The 24,362-nt window shown below is 41.7% G+C and overlaps 1 protein-coding gene across 1 annotated transcript in view; it reads right to left on the bottom strand.

Moving 5' to 3' along the window:
* The window catches only part of LOC126175120 (huntingtin), a 539,564-nt gene that overhangs the window by 389,549 nt on the left and 125,653 nt on the right, over positions 1-24,362 (bottom strand). The window contains exon 12 of the mRNA XM_049921673.1: positions 776-931. Within this exon, the coding sequence (XP_049777630.1) occupies positions 776-931 (156 nt within the window). The remainder of the gene's footprint in view (positions 1-775; positions 932-24,362) is intronic.

Here is a 24,362-nt window from a genome sequence, read left to right on the forward strand (position 1 = left end):
AAAGCTATCCTTTTAATTAATAAATTCTTGCAATAAATGTATTTCCACAAATTACTTAATAACTGAATCTCAGGAGGATCTCATCAGAGGCAGGATTTTCATACCACTATAATTTACAAAACATCCTGTAGGGATATGCATTCCAGCTACAGCTAACCACTAGGTTGCAAGACAATTAAGACACAAACATTCCACACACTTTTGATGTGCTGTATTTTTTATCTAGCCAATGTAGGCTTTGCCCCATTGACATGGTATGCCACAGATTTCAGGTTTCTGCAAAAACAGATCACCCATTATCAAGCTGAGAGGAGCAGAGGTATTTTCAGGTGGCCAGAAAATTACTTTAACATAATATGTTTTTAGAATTTTGCCTAACTTCGATCATATTTGCCAACATATGGGAGAACTTGTGGCTAGTCATGCTTCCTCCTCACTAAAGTTGTTTGTTGAGTATTTCTGTGACACTTTCATACTGTCTAAACAAAGCTATGATCAAGTGCACAACTGTTCTTTTTATTCTCTCTCTCTCCCCCCCCCCCCCCCCCCACTCTCTCTCCCTCCCTCCCCCTCTCACCTATTACTCTAACTTGGTAAGCATTTCAGCCCATCAAACAAAAATCTAACAAGAGGTAAAAGTTGGAACACCTACAGTTTGTGTTAATAACATCCCATTTTAAGAACACACTGTTCTGCAGCCAATGTGCAGCTCTTATCAGTTACTGTGATGTATCAGAAACACATTACCTATTCATAAATAAGAACAATCACTTACCTTCACTAGCCAGTAGGAATTCCTCACAACTATAGGAAGTGCATTCAGTATTGGAATAGAATCGACACTGTTAACACTTTCCAGAAGAGGATTCAGACAATGGCCAATGGCAGTCAAAGTGTGACGACAACAAATTGAAGATTCATCCCGTAGCCCCTGAAACGCATACACATCATTTCAACCTACATCTTTAAATCTACAGAGCTGATGAAAATATAGAAACAACTAAGACTGCTATAAACAATTTTTTCTCGCTAACACCCTCTGAGACAGGCAAAGTAGTGTAGCTGCTTGCAATCAGGTCGGAAGCCTGCTAATCGTGTTGAGTGCAGCAGACTTTACCTTTTAATACCTCCAAAATCAATTTCTCTTTTCTAGCTTTCTTTTATTTTAAATAATATTATTTATAATTATTGGCAAATATTACAACCAATTGAAATTTTTAAAATGTAAATGTTGTGTGGCATTGTTGGCTAGGAAATCTTGTGGGGAGGGTTCAGCTGACAAGTTGTAAAACAAAAGAGAACACAGTTATTTTAAAACTGATGAAATTATCCTAAGTTAGAGTCACAATTATTGTATGTTTTATACATATACAAGAGTTTTGAATCTGAATGATAATCCATGTCTGACTTCCACCTCCAACAAACGTGATGCACTCATTACTACAGGTATCTCATAGACACTATGACAGAGGTAGACTGTTCGTAAAACTCAATAATAAATAGCCCCTCACTTGCTCATCTGCACACTGCAAGCAGCTGTCTGGTGTGTTGTGGGGAGTATATAGCATATCGAAATCATTTTATCCCCTACCCGTTCCATACAAGGACGATATGGGGAAAAAAAGACGGTGGACATCTCTCTTTATCAGAATTAATTTTACCCTTCTGGCGATTTCATGAGATCTATGCTGGAGGAAGTAAAGTGTTTCTTTATTAGGTATGGAAAGTGGGCACTCTGGATTTTGTGAAAAAAGCTCTTTAGTGTGCACTTTTCTCGTAGCATCTTCCACTGTAGTTTGTTGAGTATTTCTGTGACACTCTCATACTGTCTACACAAAGCTATGACCAAGTACATAACCGTTCTTTTTATTCATTCTCCCCCCCCCCCCACTCCCCCCGCCCACCCTCTCGCGTGTTACTCTAACTTGGTTAAGAGTTCCAGCCTATCAAACAAAAACTGAAAAACTGATTGAATCAGGGATTTGTTAGCAGCTTATTTCAGGTATGATTTACATTTACTTACGGTTCTTCCAATAAACCTGATTCTGGCATCTGCCTTCCCATAAGTTAGATTTGTATGAGCGTCCCACCTGCTTTGGAAACACATTCTTAGAAATTTGATGGTTATAAAGGATTCCAATTGCCTTAGTCAAATGACACTGATTTTTTAATCTAGTTACGCACAAACATGTGCAACCATTATCCTGCCACCATCATACATCTCACATAGGGATTATGAGACTAAGATAAGAGAGATCAGGGCACACAAAAAAGCATATAAACATTTTGTGTAAACAATCAACAAATACTGTAAAATAGGGCATAAAAACAATATGGCATACTACCCATAAGGTAGAGAGAGTCCAATCAATGTGGAATGCCATGTAATGTTTAAAAATATTGCATGGTACAAGATCAGTGTGATGAACACTGTCATCACACATGCACAGGCCAATCAGATAAATGTGAAATACAGGGCATTTTCTCAGCATATAAATCCACACAATGTACAAGATAAGATAACAACTATAATGTTAATGATTAATGAAAACCACCTCAGCTGTATTATTAGACATTTATTAGGCTACAAAGATGTGTAAAAATACAGTTGAGCTGATTTTCATTAACAGCATTGTCAGCTATAATGCACAACATGATCAAGGTAACAACAATATTGTCTCAGTTTTGTCAATTAAGGAATGTGTGATAAAGGAGCTCATACAAATTTGCATGGCAGATAACTTTGTTGATAGGGTCTGGGGATTTCAACTAAGTAAAGTCTGGAGTCCCTTACTTGCTGCCATTAGATATAGAGGAAAACAAAAATTTATGACACAAGCCAAGCTGCAACATAATGGAGGACCCACATAGCTAGCAACTTTGGTTTGGCTACCAGCCACACCAACGCCTGGTAGCAGCAGCAACTGTCACCTGCGCACATGTGGAGGGCCACAACTTGGTTCCTAGCCGGGAACTCTGAAAGCACTACCATCATCTGAGCCTTTGATGATGATACGGTAGCTGTGATGGGTATTTTGCAGACCTTCCCAAACTGAAAATCTGATCAAGGGGACAACACTGGACTAATCACCCTGACCATTAAGCAGGCAATGTGGAAATGTAAGTGCATTTTTTGTGTGTTAACTATAGTTTGTTTTTCACTGCCAGGCCAAGAAATTTTTGCTTTGATCCTAACAGTCATCACATCCATTATATGTAAAACCTCGCAAATGTTTTCAGATTTATCTATGGCTCTTGATATAAAAGACCAAAATACTATAGTCAAAATTTCTATAAACTGTTGTTTCATGCAACAATGTAAGTGTGCTGGTCTATTACCACAGAATACTGGAGTCTATTGAATATACATACGGGTCATTTTTTTGTTAGGTTGTGTGCTGGATGCCAACATGATCATTTTTTCCACAACAAAAATGGTACTGGAAAATGATCAAGGCAATGATTGGGATGGGTGTGGAGTTTGTGATGTGTCACTATCTGTCATGCATGACTGTAGCAAAAATTAAGAATACATAATTATTTACCCCCCCCCCCCCCTCCGCCCTGAACCATAGACCTTGCTGTTGGTGGGAAGGCTTGTGTGCCTCAGCGATACAGATAGCCGTACGATAGGTGCAACCACAACGGACGAGTATCTGTTTAGAGGCCAGAAAAACGTATGGTTCCTGAAGAGGGGCAGCAGCCTTTTCAGTAATTGCAGGGACAACAGGCTGGATGACTGACTGATCTGGCCTTGTAACACTAGCCAAAACCGCCTTGCTTTGCTGGTACTGGGAACGACTGAAAGCAAGGGGAAACTACAGCCGTAATTTTTCCCCGAGGGCATGCAGCTTTACTGTATGGATAAATGATGATGGTGTCCTCTTGAGTAAAATATTCCGGAGGTAAAATAGTCCCCCATTCGGATCTCTGGGCAGGAACTACTCAAGAGGACGTCGTTATCAGGAGAAAGAAAACCGGCGTTCTACGGATCGCAGCGTGGAATGTCAGATCCAAAATCAGGCAGGTGGGTTAGAAACTTTAAAAGGCAAAATGGATAGATTAAAGTTAGATATAGTGGGAATTAGCAAAGTTCGGTGGCAGGAGGAACAAGACTTTTGGCCAGGTGAATACAGGGTTATAAATACATAATCAAATAGGGGTAATGCAGGAGTAAGTTTAATAATGAATAAAAAAATAGGAGTACGGGTAAGCTACTACAAACAACATAGTGAACGCATTATTGTGGCCAAGACAGGCACAAAGACCATGCCTACGACAGTAGTACAAGTCTATATACCAACTAGCTCTGCAGATGATGTTGAAATTGAAGAAATGTATGATGAGATAAAAGAAATTATTCAGATAGTGAAGGGAGATGAAAATTTAATAGTCATGGGTGACTGGAACTCGACTGTAGGAAAATGAAGAGAAGGAAACGTAGTAGGTTAATATGGATTGGGGGTAAGAAACGAAAGAGGAAGCCGTCTGATAGAATTTTGCACAGAGCAAAACTTAATCATAGCTAACACTTGGTTCAAGAATCATAAAAGAAGGTTGTATACATGGAAGAACCCTGGAGATACTTAAAGGTATCAGATAGATTATACAATGGTAAGACAGAGATTTAGGAACCAGGTTTTAAATTGTACGACATTTCCAGGGGCAGATGTGGACTCTGACCACAATCTATTGGTTATGAACTGTAGATTAAAACTGAAGAAACTGCTAAAAGGTGGGAATTTAAGGAGATGGGACCTGGATAAACTGACTAAACCAGAGGTTGTACAGAGTTTTAGGGAGAGCATAAGGAAACAATTGACAGGAATGGGGGAAAGAAATACAGTAGAAGAAGAATGGGTAGCTTTGAAGGATGAAGTAGTGAAGGCAGCAGAGGATCAAGTAGGTAAAATGATGAGGACTAGTACAAATCCTTGGGTGACAGAAGAAATATTGAATTTAATTGTTGACAGGAGAAAATATAAGAATGCAGTAAATGAAGCAGACAAAAAGGAATACAAATGTCTCAAAAATGAGATCGACAGGAAGTGCAAAATGGCTAAGCAGGCGTGGCTAGAGGACAAATGTAAGGATGTAGAGGCTTATCTCACTAGGGGTAAGATAGATACTGCCTACAGGAAAATTAAAGACACCTTTGGAGAAAAGAAAACCACTTGTATGAATATCAAGAGCTCAGATGGAAACCCAGTTCTAAGCAAAGAAGGAAAAGCAGAAAGATGGAAGGACTATATAGAGGGTCTATACAAGGGCGATGTACTTGAGGGCAATGTTATAGAAAGGGAAGAGGATGTAGATGAAGACGAAATGGGAGATATGATACTGAGTGAAGAGTTGGATAGAGCACTGAAAGGCCTAAGTCGAAACAAGGCCACGGGAGTAGACAACATTCCATTAGAACTACTGACAGCCTTGGAAGAACCAGTCCTGACAAAACTCTACCATCTGGTGAGCAAGATGTATTAGACAGGTGAAATACCCTCAGACTTCAAGAAGAATATAATAATTCCAATCCCAAAGAAAGCAGGCATTGACAGATGCGAAAATTGCCGAACTATCAGTTTAATAAGTCACAGCTGCAAAATACTAACGTGAATTCTTTACAGACGAATGGAAAAACTGGTAGAAGCCGACCTTGGGGAAGATCAGTTTGGATTCCGTAGAAATATGGGAACACGTGAGGCAATACTGACACTACAACTTATCTTAGAAGCTAGGTTAAGAAAAGGCAAACCTACGTTTCTAGCATTTGTAGACTTAGAGAAAGCTTTTGACAATGTTGACTGGAATACTCTCTTTCAAATTCTGAAGGTGGCAGGGATAAAATACAGGGAGCGAAAGGCTACTTACAATTTGTACAGAAACCAGATGGCAGTTATAAGAGAGGAGGGAAATCAAAGGGAAGCAGTGGTTGGGAAGGGAGTGAGACAGGGTTGTAGCCTCTCCCCAATGTTATTCAATCTGTATATTGAGCAAGCAGTAAAGAAAACAAAAGAAAAATTCAGAGTAGCTATTAAAATCCATGGAGAAGAAATAAAAACTTTAAGGTTCACCAATGACATTGTAATTCTGTCACAGACAGCAAAGGACTTGGAAGAGCAGTTAAACGGAATGCACAGTGTCTTGAAAGGAGGATATAAGATGAACATCAAGAAAAGCAAAATGAGGACAATGGAATGTAGTCGAATTAAATCAGGTGATGCTGAGGGAATTAGATTAGGAAATGAGACACTTAAAGTATTAAAGGAGTTTTGCTATTTGGGGAGCAAAATAACTGATGATGGTCGAAGTAGAGAGGACATAAAATGTATACTTACAATGGCAAGGAAAGCATTTTTGAAGAAGAGAAATTTGTTAACATCGAGTATAGATTTAAGTGTCAGGAAGTCGTTTCTGAAAGTATTTGTATGGAGTGTAGCCATGTATGGAAGTGAAACATGGACAATAAATAGTTTGGACAAGAAGAGAATAGAAACTTTCAAAATGTGGTGCAACAGAAGAATGCTGAAGATTAGATGGGTAGATCACATAACTAATGAGGAGGTATTGAATAGAATTGGAGAGAAGAGAAATTTGTGGCACAACTTGACTAGAAGAGGGGATCGGTTGGTAGGACATGTTCTGAGGCATCAAGGGATCACCAATTCAGTATTGGAGGGCAGCGTGGAGGGTAAAAATTGTATAGGGAGACCAAGAGATGAATACACTAAGCAGATTCAGAAGGATGTAGGCTGCAGTACGTACTGTGACATGAAGAAGCTTGCACAGGATAGAGTAGCATGGAGAGCTGCATCAAACCAGTCTCAGGACTGAAGACCACAACAACAAACAATTATTTACAATGATAAGACAAAACTTTATGAGCTTCTGCATTCTACCTTTGGAATGTAATTATGAGCCTGTGGTGCTCAATAGTGTCCTAGTTGTGTTTCATCATGTTCACATTAGGTGAATATAATGGCTAACATGTTTATGCTTCTCAAGCCACTGTAGCGTTATTCTGGCCTTGTGACACAGACAGTTATCTTGCTGGAAAAAGCATTGCCATCAGGCAAGGTATCCCACATGAAGGGATGCAGGTGATCCACAATAATGTTTACACAGTCCACAGCTGGTAAGGTGCCTTCAACTCTTGCCACACGTTACTCAGAAGCCCAGGTGAACATTTCCCACTGCGTGCTACTGTGTCCACCAACCAGTATCCAGGGTACGGTGTACATTTCAAGTAGCACTGATCCACAGTGCAATCTTCATGATCCTGCGTCTACTGCAATTATAATTGGCAATGATGTTGGATCAATGTAAGAAGACACAGGCCTCATCTGTTGTGTAGCCCCATGTTTAACACTGAGTGCGCTGAAGCACTATTACCTGACCAGCAGTGTTCTCTTTTGTGAAATCTGTCACAGATCACCACCTATCCCATTTTACAGAGTGTGGAAGCCTCCTACTTCCATGTTCTCTGATGAGCCATGGATGTCCAAGACCTTGTCGCCTACTTGTGTTTTCACCACCCTTCAACCACTTTCTGTAGACACTCATGACAGTGTAGCATCGATAGGTCACATCGACTACACAAATTACAATCTTTGGAACATTAACTGCTCTTACGAGCCGCCATGTTTAATTCAGTCTGCCCTTTTACTTCATGCAGTGTTCGTGTGTACCAGTCTTTATGGCAAAATATATGTGTATATAGGAAACTTGGGAACTGTTTATTACGTATATTACAATCCGTATCCAGAATCCCATATTGGTGACCCCAGAAAAAAAGTTCTACGTCTTCCGCGACTTCCGCGCCGATCATATAGAATCAACAGGTTTCACGTACGACGCCATGGCTACATCACAGAACATTCTTTACGAAGATTTGGAGGCCCAGCTCTTACAACCAGGCCACGCTGTCGGTTATTTCGCAGCTAACGGACAATGATCTATGATCTTCGACAAGCATAACCTCTACTTTAGTAACTCCACAATGACCTAGTGTTACCTCAAACAATGGACTCAGATTTTGTTTCGCCGGATTACGCACAACAACAAGTGAAAAGTGAAGTGGATGATCTACTAAATAGTGTGACGATCGATTGCTCATACAAAGTTCAAAGGGACTGAAATTTGCACATGTGCTTTGATCCTCTACGCGTCACGATGCCAGTTACAGTAGCGCCATGTGCAACGCCACCATTTGTGCGAAACACACAAGCAGTCAACTATTACCAAGCTACGCCAGCCTCGCCTTCCTCACAAATCAGTAACAGACATTTTATGCATCCAGTTCGCCAGAACAAACCAAGTTTCGCGACCACTTGGGTACGAGTACACTCAACATAGCCTCTTCACCCAGCAACGTTGTTCTACGACAGTGCAACCGCCAACAGGTTTCGCCAGTGTTTTATGGTCCTACCACGAAGGGTGCATGGCCACTGTGCTCCAGGCCACCCCCTATACCCCAACCCCATCACCCACGGGGGGTCTCGATCTGGTCCAGTTTACGGGCCCTCATTAAGCACCACTCGCCCATTCGCTCCCACGGTACCAACCGTGCCTGCCACGTTGTGTTTTCAGGCTTCTTCAGAGACATGACAACCAGCCATTGTTCCAAATGTGTGTGCTAGTAACATTTCCGCTCCAGTGATGCTGGATTCCAGTATGAAATGTTGTGCAGCGGGACCGCAGGCCTTCCAAGACACACCGAAGCCACCTTCATCTCCACCTCCAAGCTGCCTACCCAAGCTACCTCCCCTACACGAGGACAATCCAGTTTCACAGTTCGCACTGGTGGAGCACAATGCATAAAGTGACTGATGACAACTCCAAGTTCCTATGTTTGGTCACACACCTTCACGACAACTCGGATTTAATTTGTGATCTACTACTTTCACCTCCACCGCCACCGAAGTACGACTTCGCCAAGAAGACGACATTGGACCGACATGCCTGCTTGCCATAGGAATTGATAATCAAGATTCTGTACAAGGAGCACCTGGGGGACCGCACTCCATCACAACTTTGGCGCCACCTCAGGTTACTCGTGAGTGAACACACAATGCCAGACATCACCCTACAAACCCACAGATACATCTACTGCAACACTCTTTCGAGTATATCGGTTCTCACCTATGCATCGCAGATCAGCTGTATGCGCTCCTGCACCAGAAACACCCAGCTCATCCCCTATCGCTGTGTGACACTACACCTCCTGTTTACCGACCGTCTGCAGGCATGGGCAGGGGCCATTCCGCTTCCACGCCTTCTACACCGCCAGGCAGTACTCATTCGCTTTCTCCTCTTTCCAAGGCTCAAGAATCACCCATGCTCCATACGTCCCGGTTTACGTCCCAGAACAGATCAACGAGGACAAGCTTTCCCCGCCGTCACAGTCACCACCACCGCCACATCCGGCTCATCCGTACTGTTGGTACCACAAGATTTTTGGGGCTGAAGCCAAGAAGTGCAGGTTACCTTGCCAACACCCAAACGCCGACTGCAGGAACTAAGTGACACCAAGTCCTGCAGAGAACTTCACAGGCATCCCCTAACATTGCACTCCATCCAGTCGTCCCCTCGGCCAAGCAGTCGTTTATCCATAACAGACATTTCATCGCAGTTTGTCTACCTAATTGACATTGGCACTGACGTGTCTATCATACCTCGATCGTTGGCTCCTACCGACCTTTCACCAATGAAGTCTATCCTACGAGCTGTCAATTCATCAACGTTACAAACTGTTGGTTCTGTGAAAGTGATGGTGCACCTATCCCCTTCTCCATGTTTCCTGCGGAAATTTTACATCGCCGACATCAACAAACCAATTCTCAGTATGGATTTTTTGTCCCATTACAAGCTCTCCCCGAATGTAGTCCAGTGTTCAGTGTTACACCACCCGTCTAACACTCAGGTACCGTGCTCCGGCACCCGTTCTCCTCGTTCCATTTCTGCTGCAACATGGGATTTAGTTCGCGAGTGTTCCACCCTCGCGGGCAAGATTGTGACCTGCATCACTAACCTACTTTCAGAATACGACTCAGTGGTCACCTCCGCCGGGAGAACAACGAGCTGAAACAACGCATTGCTCACACTTACAATGAGCTCGCTGCGGCTCACACCTCGCTGTTGTAACTGCAATCTGCAGTTCCTTCACCGGATCGAACTTCATCGCCAAGCATCAGTTCAAACACTCATCAGGTTAGTACAAAAACATTCAGTGCATGTGATGATTAGCGTTCAGTGACCTTCGCACCACCCAAGCACCCACTACGTGTAGTGCCTTGTGTTTCAAACAGTGTCTCTAATAACAGTCGCTCACGCAGCACGACCACACCCACTACGCAGGCAGCCACCCCGCTTGTTGATAAACATTCCCCCTCTCCCGCACGCCAGCCAAGCAGCTTGGCGGCCGTCGCTGTCCCTCACTCACCAGCACCTCTCTCGCCCGCGCCGGTTGCCCAAAACAAAGTAAACAACGAAATATCGCTGCGCGCCCCACTCCACTCTGCGCTGCGCGCGCAGCCGACCTCTACAAACAAGCGCACGCCGCATTCGCGTAATAGGCATGTGACTTTCATGCTGCCTTTTTCCACTCGCGCTAATGGCTATGCCTCATCACACCCCACTCGTCTCAAAACTCCATGTCAGAACGTTACTCAGCCTCTTGTGCAGTTCTCAGTCTCTTCCGCCACTGACAGAACGACACACAAGATAATAACCTGCCAGCCCTCCTATTAGACAAAAGGTTAGACGCCTCAACCCCATTAAGTTGTGCATGACCCGGCAGCAAATTAACGAACTTCTGGAGGCAGGCATCCTACAACCACTGGACAGCAATTGGTCTTCACCAATTCACTTTGTCACCAAACACGAAGGTTCTTTTTGAATGTGTGGTGATTACAGACGTTTAAATGCTCGCACTGTCATGGACAATTACCCATTGCCAAACATAAACGATTTCACTCACATGTTATCGGGCGCCACAATCTTCAGTGTGATTGACTGCAAATGTGCTTATCACCAGATTCCTATAGCGCCGGAAGCCATTCCAAAGACTGATCATCACGTCGCTTGGTTTGTACCAGTACAACTTCACGTCATTCGGTTTAAAGAACGCGGCACAAACGTGGCAATATTTCATTGACTCAATCTTACAACGATTCGAGTTCTGCTTCACATACCTGGATGACATACTCATTTTCAGCAAATCAACTGAAGACCACGAATATCATTTATCCCAGGTCCGCCAGACGTTGGATGCCAATGGTGTCGAGGTCAACAAAGAAAAATTCCAACTGCGTCAGTCTTCTGTGAAATTTCTGGGTTACACTATCTCCGCACAATCATGAAAGAAGGTTGTATACATGGAAGAACCCTGGAGATACTAAAAGGTATCAGATAGATTATACAATGGTAAGACAGAGATTTAGGAACCAGGTTTTAAATTGTACGACATTTCCAGGGGCAGATGTGGACTCTGACCACAATCTATTGGTTATGAACTGTAGATTAAAACTGAAGAAACTGCAAAAAGGTGGGAATTTAAGGAGATGGGATGTGGATAAACTGACTAAACCAGAGGTTGTACAGAGTTTTAGGGAGAGCATAAGGGAACAATTGACAGGAATGGGGGAAAGAAATACAGTAGAAGAAGAATGGGTAGCTTTGAGGGATGAAATAGTGAAGGCAGCAGAGGATCAAGTAGGTAAAAAGACGAGGGCTAGTAGAAACCCTTGGGTAACAGAAGAAATATTGAATTTAATTGATGACAGGAGAAAATATAGAAATGCAGTAAATGAAGCAGGCAAAAAGGAACACAAACATCTCAAAAATGAGATCGAGAGGAAGTGCAAAATGGCTAAGCAGGGATGGCTAGAGGACAAATGTAAGGATGTAGAGGCTTATCTCACTAGGGGTAAGATAGATACTGCCTACAGGAAAGTTAAAGAAACCTTTGGAGAAAGGAGAACCACTTGCATTAATATCAAGAGCTTTGATGGAAACCCAGTTCTAAGCAAAGAAGGGAAAGCAGAAAGGTGGAAGGAGTATATAGAGGGTCTATACAAGGGCGATGTACTTGAGGACAATATTATGGAAATGGAAGAGGATGTAGATGAAGATGAAATGGGAGATACGATACTGAGTGAAGAGTTTGACAGAGCACTGAAAGACCTGAGTCGAAACAAGGCCCCCAGAGTAGACAACATTCCATTAGAACTACTGACAGCCTTGGGAGAGCCAGTCCTGACAAAACTCTACCATCTGGTGAGCAAGATGTATGAGACAGGCGAAATACCCTCAGACTTCAAGAAGAATATAATAATTCCAATCCCAAAGAAAGCAGGTGTTGACAGATGTGAAAGTTACCGAACCATCAGTTCAATAAGTCACAGCTGCAAAATACTAACGCGAATTCATTACAGACGATTGGAAAAACTGATAGAAGCCAACCTCAGGGAAGATCAGTTTGGATTCCGTAGAAATGTTGGAACATGTGAGGCAATACTGACCCTACGACTTATCTTAGAAGAAAGACTTAGAGAAAGCTTTTGACAATGTTGACTGGAATACTCTCTTTCAAATTCTGAAGATGGCAGGGATAAAATACAGGGAGCGAAAGGCTATTTATAATTTGTACAGAAAGTAGATGGCAGTTATAACAGTCGAGGGACATGAAAGGGAAGCAGTGGTTGGGAAGGGAGTGAGACAGGGTTGTAGCCTATCCCTGATGCTATTCAATCCATATACTGAGCAAGCAATAAAGGAAACAAAAGAAAGGTTCAGCGTAGGTATTAAAATCCATGGAGAAGAAATAAAAACTTTGAGGTTCACCGATGACATTGTAATTCTGCCAGAGACAGCAAAGGACTTGGAAGAGCAGTTGAACGGAATGGACAGTGTCTTGAAAGGAGGGTATAAGTTGAATATCAACAAAAGCAAAATGAGGATAATAGAATGTAGTCGAATTAAGTCGGGTGATGCTGAGAAAATTAGATTAGGAAATGAGACACTTAAAGTATTAAAGGAGTTTTGCTATTTGGGGAGCAAAATAACTGATGATGGTCGAAGTAGAGAGGACATAAAATGTAGACTGACAATGGCAAGGAAAGCATTTCTGAAGAAGAGAAATTTGTTAACATCGAGTATAGATTTAAGTGTCAGGAAGTCGTTTCTGAAAGTATTTATATGGAGTGTAGCCATGTATGGAAGTGAAACGTGGACGATAAATAGTTTAGACAAGAAGAGAATAGAAGGTTTCGAAATGTGGTGCTACAGAAGAATGTTGAAGATTAGATGGGTAGATCACATAACTAATGAGGAGGTATTGAATAGAATTGGGGAGAAGAGGAGCATGTGGCACAACTTGACTAAAAGAAGGGATCGGTTGGTAGGACCTGTTCTGATACATCGAGGGATCACCAATTTAGTATCGGAGGGCAGCGTGGAGGGTAAAAATCGTATAGGGAGACCAAGAGATGAATACACTAAGCAGATTCAGAAGGATGTAGGCTGCAGTAGGTACTGGGAGATGAAGACCCTTGCACAGGATAGAATAGCATGGAGAGCTGCATCAAACCAGTCTCAGGACTGAAGACCACAAAAACAACAACATCTCCGCAGATGGAATACAGCCTCCCAAATCTCGCGTGCAAGCTATAACGTCATTGCCACCCCCAGCTACGTACAAAGAACTCAGACATTTCCTAGGTACTATAAATTACTACCGCTGTCATCTACCTTCTGCCGCTGCCGTGCAGGCCCCGCTGACAAGACTCGCTCTGCGGCAAACAAACTTCGAGCGTTAAACCAGTCCGTTGGACTGAACTCCTGCTAGAGGCTTTCAGCGCTCTTAAAACAGCTTTAGCTCACACAGTCGTACTCGCCCACCCTCATCCGTCTGTAGATTTGTTCATCACTACAGACGCCAGCGACATCGTGGTCAGAGCAGTATTACAACAGAGCAAAGGCGACACAGTTTCACCACTTCATTTCTTTTACAAAAAACTGTCTACAGCACAGAAGAAATATTCCGCTTTTGATAGAGAGCTTCTGGTGGTATATGAGGCCATCAAACATTTCTGCACTGATCACAAACCACTGGCAATCGCCTTCTGCAGCCCGCCATTTAAACCAGATTTACATGGGACGATTTCCAAATTCGTTTTCGGCAAAAATCCGGTTTTACATGGGGCTAATTCTCCCCCAAGATCCTGAGGATTCCCCCTCCTTCCCAGACTTTATAGGAATGATGCGTGCAGACTTCAGAAACACCCAGCTACACCCACCTGTCAGCCATTCCCCACCTGACACTTATGTGCCGACTGCACTCAACACCTGCTCACACGTCATGCTCAGGGACGACTCTGTCAGACAACCCTTACAACCCCCTTACCTCGGCTCCTTCGAAGTACTCCGTAGGGGTGAGACGCCGTTCGACATTATGATAAAAGATCGCCCGCAAACTGTTTCTCTACACGGGCTCAAGCCTGCCCTTCACAGACTCCAACACCCCTCTGCCGTCCCACTCGGACTGCCCGAGCACATGTTCTTTTGACGAACCCACTAACGAGTCCATTCAACCTGCGGTTGGGTTTTCTCCATCCAACGAGTCACCACCGCAGTTCGCAGGTTCCTCAGGTATGTCATCATCATCATCATCATCATCATCATCATCCCCATTCACAAGTTTTGAAGATATTTCAGGTACTTGAGACACGGATGTCCCATCCTTCATTTTGTGCTGCAACGTACCACCAGACCGCGTCGACGATGTGTCAATTATGGTGTTCGATAATCGTGTGCTTGTACTGTTCACTGACAGCACAGACCTGACCCTCACCGAGGAACTCAACATCAAGATAGTGCACAGCTTGTCCCTCCCACAAGAGTGTGACCCGTCATGTGTTCGAGCTTTCATTTCTTCGGACGGCTCAGTATGAATTTGGGGAAGGCACGCTCACACGCTGCCTCCTCTCCCATACCGCTACTCCCGAGTTGGCCGACGCATCATTCCCCCCGCTGGTTTTTGGATTACGAGTTGGACCGGCAGCACTCCGCACCTTCACCTTCACACACCGACCCGAGAGAGCTTCCGGTCGTGCACCCACATGATCCCCGCCCCCCCTCAGGGCTCATAAGCCGTACTCCGTACTGCGAGTGGGGTGGGGGGGGGGGGGGGGGCTGTGTGGCGTCGATAGGTCACATCAACCACACAAATTAAAATCTTTGGAACATTAAGTGCTCTTACGAGCCGCCATGTTTAATTCAGTCTGCCTTTGTACTTCATGCAGTGTTCATGTGTATCAGTCTTTATGGTAAAATATATGTGTATATGGGAAACTTGGAAACTGTTTATTACGTATATTACGATACGTATACAGAATCCCATAGCAGCATCACACACATAGCCAACCGCCTCCGTCATTTGCGTAATGCCTGTTCCCAGACACTGAGCTATAACAAACTGCGCTTTGCCAAAATTGCTTACGTCAGTGAGTTTCCTAAAGTGTAGACAATATCACTGCTAGAATCTTTTCTCACTTGCCTCTGTTATGCTTATACACTTTTCTTCCTGTGTCACATGCCCACAACATTACAAGTGCCGTTCACTCTCGTGGTGGTTAGTGGTCATAATGTTCAGGCTCATCAGAATATGCCAAGCATTTTCTATTGTTCATAGAACTACTCACACATCCTATTAGATTAACAGTTGGCAACAATTACCAGATACAGGTTTACCCACACTTAAAATAGCATCATGTGGGTGAACTATCAAAGAGTAAACTGAAGATGGCATGGAGATTTCATATTTCAGAGAAACATTTGCGAACATTATTCTAGCAGAAGTGCTACGTACTTTCCCATGCATGTTGCTGCAATGCCCTGAATAACACACAGAAAACTCAGAAGGCTCATAATCAGTTTGCAGCTCACACACGTTTTGGAATCAATTATGATTATTTTCGTGTTTTCTCTGCTTCACATCCTTAACATCTTGCGTTTCATCTTAGATCTACTTTTAACGTTTCTCAACTTTTTTCATTTTTAAATGCACATATGGATAACAAAGGCAAATTTCTCCATCAGTGTGGAGGTGGTCTGAATTGGGCAAGTGATACATAATATATACACTACAATGGAATGATCACAGCCAATGCAGTGTAAGGAGCCTAAAGATTGTTTGGCTCACGTCAGAATAAGTCACAGTTGTGTGATAATTTATAATTTTAAGCCAGTTGGCCATGTGTACTGTGGATCTCTTGTACTATGCATATATTGTACCTGCCTGTAAAAAGTCAATCGTCTATGTAACATATAAATATGGCTGCAAGTTGATTCTTTGCACGTGAGTGTATATGAAAGTAAAAATATGTAGTTTAATAACTGAAATAATTATGCAATTCCTTTGCACTACATAAAAGCATATTAACAAAATTTCTTCTACAGAATATACAGAGTTGCCTGTAAGAATTTTTTCTTTTTTTTTGTTTATTTCAAATTTAATTTTACTACCTGCCAGATGATGTATATCGCACGCTATAAAACGAAGGATTTCAGCTCATGATTATCGTTTTTTCTTCTTCTACTGTCATTACGAATATCAGTAAATTTTCTTAACTGTAATGGATTGTTTTCATAGTGTCTAGTAATAATACTGATAACTTGCTGTGAATCAGGATCTGAGAATGCATTCACTACCAGACAGAAATTTGTATGTTGCTCTGACACTAATAATCACAGTTCTACCATATCTGTTTACATACAGTGCAAATTTAATTGCTGCAATCAATTGCGGTTAAACTTGCCACAGTATGAGGACATAGTTCTCAATAAAATGTAGTTATGGAGCAATGCATCATGACAAGTACTTTCTTTGAAATGTAAGTCGTCTAGTTTTTTTTGTGTCTAGGTATATTTTTGTAATGAGCAGAAACCTTTAATCTCTTGGAATTGTTGTTCCTGACTTTAAAGAAGGTTCTTGGAATTTTCCCTGCATGTTTTCATGAGATATTCAATACATTTGAGTGTCTGCCGGTTAAGACTTTCAGCAACACCGTTGTGCTCTATCACAAGTCAAATAAGGCCACAGTTGTTCACACCTTTCTTCTTTGTACACATCCAATGAACCCCATTAGTCTGACATGATGTAAACCCCATACACTTCTTGAGCTACATTATTGCTCCCAGGTATTTGTATGCTATGAAAGACTCCACATGTAACTTATTAATCACATAATTTTTTCTTCAAAGGTAGAGAAAAATTTCACTGAAAATCACCCACAAAACATAAAATGCCATAACAAGATCTTATTTCACAGTCAGCATGATACTCTTTACTTATAAAGTATCTTAGTAGTACTTTACTGTGTAAAGTGGAGCAAAATTTGAATCCAGAGACTTCAGTTCAATAAGGCTACAGCTTACAGAAAGAATCTCACATTCTGCTGCAGAGTATAAGATGCAGCAAAACTTACTGACACATTAAAATGGTGCACTGAACAGTTACTCAGATCAAGTCCTTATATTTCAAAAACAATGTTCTTTTCTACTCAACTACCTGAGCATGTCACAGAGTTGCCTTAACACTTTAATATCTCAGTACCTCTCTTTTTTCTTATAACTTCCTACAACTTCCATCCAGCTCTACCATTTACCTTAATGGATTAGCATCCCCTGGAGAAAGGATACAGTGCAGACCAGCTTAGCCATCAATAACAAATTTTCACAATTTTTGTCTGAATAACAACAGGAATATAAAAATTCTGGTGATATATGTGGCCGACAAAATTACAAAAAACTCTGATTTCCAAATTTCTGGGCTTGCAGCAAAGTTCATTGTGTCATTTTCCTTCTACAATTTTCCGGCAACTCCTCTGATTGTCTTCCTCACGTGTTGATTGCAGGCTTCATTGTTTGCTGGGCTCCAACCAAATCGTAAATGGGATGCACTGTGCAGCTAACAATGGTTTCCCAGTACTGTCAATGAATACTTGTAAAACAGTCTTTACAGGGTTGACACGCACACGCGCACACGCGCACACACACACACACACACACACACACACACACACACACACACACAGAGAGAGAGAGAGAGAGAGAGAGAGAGAGAAAGAGAGCGTACTGATAATGGAGTGCTAGATGCTTTACTTATGCTACTGCCTCTGACCCTGTCAATTATATTATTGCCACTCACCATATAGCGGAGCTGCTGAGTCGCAGATAGGCACAACAAAAATAATCACACAAATATAACTTTCAGCCATTAAGGCTTTTGTCAACAACAGACACACATACACATGCACGCGCATGCACGCACACACACACACACACGCACACACACACACATACACACACACACACACACACACAAATGCAACTCACACACACGACTGCAGACTCAGGCAGTGTGGTCAGTTGTCTTTTCTAAGTGATGAGTTATCTTTCTATGTGATAAGTTACCTCTGAAAACTATTCTGCACAACATTGTTGTTGTTGCTGTCTTCAGTCCAGAGACTGGTTTGATGCAGCTCTCCATGCTACTTCATCGTGTGCAATCCTCTTCATCTCCGAGTAAGTACTGCAACCTGCATCCTTCTGAATCTGCTTAGTGAATTCATTTCTTGGTCTCTCTCTACGATCTATAATCGGTGTTAACAAATTTACCTTGGGTTGGGTTGTTTGGAAGAAGAGACCAGACAGCGAGGTCATCAGTACTGTCGGATTAGGGAAGGATGGGAAAGGAATTCAGCCATGCCCTCTCAAAGGAACCATCCTGGCATTTGCCTGGAGCAATTTAGGGAAATCACGGAAAACCTAAATCAGGATGGCCAGACGCGGGATTGAACCATCATCCTTCTGAATAGGAAAAATTTCTCTTCTTCAGAAACGCTTTCCTTGGCATCGACAGTCTACATTTTATATCATCTCTACTTTGACCATCATCAGTTATTTTGCTCCCCAAATAGCAAAACTCATCTACTACTTTAAGTGTCTCATTTCCTAATCTAATTGCCTCAGCATCACCTGATTTAATTCAACTACACTTCATTATCCTTGTTTTGGTTTTGTTGATGTTCATCTAATATCCTCCTTTCAAGACACTGTCCATTCTGTTCAACTGCCCTTCCAGATCCTTTGCTCCTTTGCTGTCTCTGACAGAATTACAATGTCGTCGGCAAACCTTCTCCACAAATTCTGATTCCTTCTCCAAATTTTTCTTTGGTTTCCTTTAGTGCTTTCTCAATATGCAGATAGAATAACATTGGGGATAGGCTAAAACCCTGTCTCATTGCCTTCTCAATCACTGCTTCCCTTTCGTGCCCTTTGACTCTTATAACTGCCATTTGGCTTCTGTACAAATTGTAAATAGCCTTTCGTTCCCTGTATTTTACTCCTGCTATCAACAGAATTCGAAGGAGAGTATTCCAACCAACATTGTCAAAAACTTTCTCTCAAATCTAGTAACATAGGTTTGCCTTTTCTTAACCTATCTTCTATGAGAAGTCGTAGGGTCAGTATTGCCTCGCTTGTTCCTACGTTTCTCCGGAATCCAAACTGGTCTTCCCTGAGGTTGGCTTCTACCAGTTTTTCAATTCATCTGTAAAGAATTCGTGTTAGTATTTTGTAACCGTGACTTATTAAACTGGTAGTTCAGTAATTTTCACACCTGTCAATATCTGCTTTCTTTGGGATTGGAATTATTATATACTTCTTGAAGTCTGAGGTTATTTCCCCTGTCTCATACATCTTGCTCACCAAATGGAAGAGTTTTGTCATACCTGGCTCACCCAAGGCTATCAACAGTTCTAATAGAATGTTGTCTACTCCCTGCTAGACATTACTGACTGTAAATATGCAAAATATGCAAGGAGATTGATTCACTTGTTTCCAAGACTAGAAATTACACAAAGAAAAAAAGTAGATGAACTTATCTGTTTTAGTAGCTCAGTAATAGGCTTCTTCCAGTTCAAATTTTCATCAGTATGTATATCCAAAAATTTGGTGCATTCTACCCTTTTTACTTACTCCTGTTTATATGCTAGATCAAGTTTGGGTATGTCTCTATTTGTTTATGGAAATGAATATAGCATGTTTTCTCAAATTTATGGGAGTGTCCATTTTCACACTTTATAAATCTTTGAAAAATATCATTAACGTTTCCTGTTTTTTTTTCTTTCTAATGAAATTTATTAGAACAATGGTATTGTTTGCAAAAAGTACCAATGCTGTATAATGAATTTAAGTGGAAGCTCATCCACATATACAGAAAATAAGAGAGGCCTCAAAAATTGAAACTTATGGATTTAGCTTCACGATTTCTCCCCAATCACTAAAATTCTGTCTCCTTTTATTTTTTGCATTCTACTTGTTAAGTATGATCAAACCATTTATGTGTATGGTCATCAATTCAATTTGTGTTAGCCAGTATGACTCAATTACGATCAGTCAGACAACGATACTGAAAATAGTCATTGAATAACAGAAAATCTCACTCTACCTTCCCAATGGTCATGTATTCCTTTTAAAGTAAGCAGAAGTTGTGGAGCACCACCTTCACATAAATGTGCTGCCCATCTGAAGCAAATATATTTTTTTGCGTCAGACTGTTTCAACATAGCACTGACAATACTTCTCTCTACTATGCCATGTTTATGTATCTGACGTTCTTGTCACAATTGATTACTCGTGGCAAGTGAGTCTACTGCAGTAAACCTAGTATATTATTCCTGCACTGTCACTCTCATTATGAACAATGTGAGTTAACGAGCACTGTGCAATGATCGAAAGAGTCAGCCTAAACTCACAGACGTCTATTGTCTATTGAGGCCTAAGCGCTGTAGTGTGCAAGTGAGACAGACAAGAACCTACGTCATAGGAAAAACCAGTAGAAGTCATTTGTGGCCGAGGAGATGTAGCAGTGTTAAATATGCCGCACCTAAGATCGGCCATAAAGTGAAACATTTAAGAAAACTATTTAATTCTGTCGTAGCGCAGCGAATGAAGCCACAGTAGATTTAATCGACCATCCTCCATACATTTTCGTGGTGATCCCAATAAAACTTGAATACTGACCATGTCTATAATAGTTTAGGATTTACTGTTAAAGTGAAATTGATAAGTTTTGTAACAAAGACCTGAATGCTAAAATCTGAACGCTTTGGTTGATCTTAACAATTGACATTTCATATAGAAGCACATCATTTAACTAACGAATGTTGTAAATATCAACTCCGTAACTTCATTTGTTTAAAAGATATAGTAAATTTAATTTATCAGTACATTCAGTTAAGCATCAGATCATCATTTCCTCCACACAAAACACAATGAACGATGACAGCATGACACCTTATTGAACCATTAGGTAACAGAACATTTGTCGTAAAGTTTAGTGCATAACACTTACTTTTGTTCTTTATTTATTTATCAGAAAGCACATTGGTGCTAGGCTACAAGCCGTGACATTCAAATTTAAGAAGGAAATTGTATTGGTTTTATGTAAAAGAACGTAACATTTATTATGTAAGGATATTATTGTTGTAAATAGTCTTCACAGGTTTGATGCCGGATCACATTGTACAAATTTCACAATATTTTCTCGGAGCAACTGTCCAACATCTTCAGGTGGTTCAACCTTGCTTGTGGCTAAGTACGACTGACAGTATCCACACACCAATGCCCCATTTTTTTAACACACGCGCGAAGAACGTGCAGCCGCGGAAATCGTGCATGCACAGTGATTTGCCCTATTCAAACTTCCTCTGCCAAAAATCACAGAGCAGCTCTCCCGCACGTGCGCTTTACGCTGCGTTTGTCAACAGTGTGGCCAGACATTACTCACCAACAGCCGTACTAGGCCAGTGTTATAACGAGCCTGTTATCGAAGAATCTTGATTTTTGCGTTGGGATTTAATAGCAGCCAATGCAGGATTCCAGGCTGTGCTCAGTTGAAACCCCGTATCCTTGTTGGTGAGATTATTGGCTGTAGCGATATGTATTGCTTCCTCAATGACGCAGTCCCAGAAAGATTATGCCGGTGTCCTGTATTCAAGCAGTGTTCCGCAATATTATTGTTACTGTTAAAATGTAAAATAATGTAAAATAAGCTGTACCCAATCAGATGGACAGCTTCAGTAAAGGGAACTGCCCTAGTCAGTTGAGCGAGGATATTCGGTGTGCGGGAAACGCAGCCGGGAATGGGCAGAGCGACAGTGCTGGTGGAGACGCGAAAGCGGACAGTTCAGGTCAGGACACCAAAGGGGGCAATGCTGGTGCAGAGATGAAAGCAGACAGTTGAGCTGGAGACACCAAAGGGGACAGTTCAGATTGAGGCGCGAAAGCGAACAGTCGGTCATTAGGCAGCTAGGAAGTGAAACGACTTACAAAATTTCACGTTGTGTGGTATTACAGGATTTAGTCTCCGAGTGGTGAACAGCCGTATGCCTGGTGTGAACTCTAAATTTTGCGTAGTCAAGGAGGCGGAGTACTGAGCTTCAGTTTCGCGATGGGATTGTGAATGATCGAACTGTGTCAAATGAATATGCACTCGAGTGTAACAGTAACTCTAAATACAGCCACTTTCACTATTAGTTTTCTTTCTGAATAAACACTATTCTAACCGAATCGCAACTATGTGGCCTACATCATTTATGGGTTGTTAATCTAGTTCCCTATATTATTACTGTTATTATATGCTATGTTACCTTTATATTTTGCAAATTAGCCATCAGCCAGACAATTTAACCAAAGGGTCACAAGTGTCTAATTTAGGGCGTGTAATACGACACCCCCCCCCCCCCTCATGAATCATGGACCTTGTTGTTGATGGGGAGGCTTGCATACCTCAGCGATACAGATAGCCGAACCGTAGGTGCAACCACAACGGAGGGGTATCTGTTGAGAGGCCAAACAAACATGTGAGTCCTGAAGAGGAGTAGCAGCCTTTTAAGTAGTTGCAGGGGCAACAGTCTGGATAATTGACTGATCAGGCCTTGTAACACTAACCAAAACGGCCTTGCTGTGCTGGTACTACCAACAGCTGAAAGCAAGGGGAAACCACAGCCATAATTTTTCACAAGGGCATGCAGTTTTGCTGTATGGTTAAATGATGATCGCGTCCTCTTAGGTAAAATAGTCCCCCATTCGGATCTCCGGGCGGGGACTACTCACGAGAACATCGTTATCAGGAGAAAGAAAACTGGTGTTCTATGGATCGGAGTGTGGAATGTCAGATCCCTTAATCGAGCAGGTAGGTTAGAAAATTTAAAAATGGAAATGGATAGGTTAAAGTTAAATATAGTGGGAATTAGTGATGTTTGGTGGCAGGAGGAACAAGACTTCTGGTCAGGTGACTATAAGGTTATAAATACAAAATCAAATAGGGGTAATGCAGGAGTAGGTTTAATAATGAATAAAAAAAAAAAAGGAGTGCGTGTAAGCTACTACCAACAGCATAGTGAACACATTATTGTGGCCATGATAGACACGAAGCCTACACCTACCACAGTAGTACAAGTTTATATGCCAACTACCTCTGCAGATGACGAAGAGATTGATGAAATGTATGATGAGATAAAAGAAATTATTCAGATAGTGAAGGGAGACGAAAATTTAATAGTCACTGGTGACTGGAATTCGACAGTAGGAAAAGGAAGAGAAGGAAACGCAGTAGGTGAATATGAAATGGTAGTAAGGAATGAAAGAGTAAGCCGGCTGGTAGAATTTTGCACAGAGCATAACTTAATTATAGCTAACACTTGATTCAAGAATCATAAAAGAAGGTTGTATACATGGAAGAAGCCTGGAGACACCGGAAAGTCTCAGATAGATTATATAATGGTAAGACAGAGACTCAGGAACCAGGTTTTAAATTGTGTAAGACATTTCCAGGGGCAGATATGGACTGTAAATTAAAACTGAATAAACTGCAAAAAGGTGGGAATTTAAGGAGATGGGACCTGGATAAACCAACATAACCAGAAGTTGTGGAGAGTTTCAGGGAGAGCATTAGGGAAGGGTTGACAAGAATGGGGGAAAGAAATACAGTAGATGAAGAATGGGTAGCTTTGACAGATGAAATAGTGAAGGCAGCAGAGGATCAAGTAGGTAAAAGGACGAAGGCTGGTAGAAATCCTTGGGTAACTGAAGAAATATTGAAGTTAACTGATGAAAGGAGAAAATATAAAAATGCAGTAAGTGAAGCAGGCAAAAAGGAATACCAACGTCTCAAAAATGAGATTGACAGGAAGTGCAAAATGGCTAAGCTGGGATGGCTAGAGGACAAATGTTGGGATGTAGAGACTTATACCACCAGGGGTAAGATAGATACTGCCTACAGAAAAATTAAAGAGACC

This window comes from Schistocerca cancellata, chromosome 3 (assembly GCF_023864275.1).
Source record: "Schistocerca cancellata isolate TAMUIC-IGC-003103 chromosome 3, iqSchCanc2.1, whole genome shotgun sequence".
Classification (NCBI taxonomy): domain Eukaryota; kingdom Metazoa; phylum Arthropoda; class Insecta; order Orthoptera; family Acrididae; genus Schistocerca; species Schistocerca cancellata.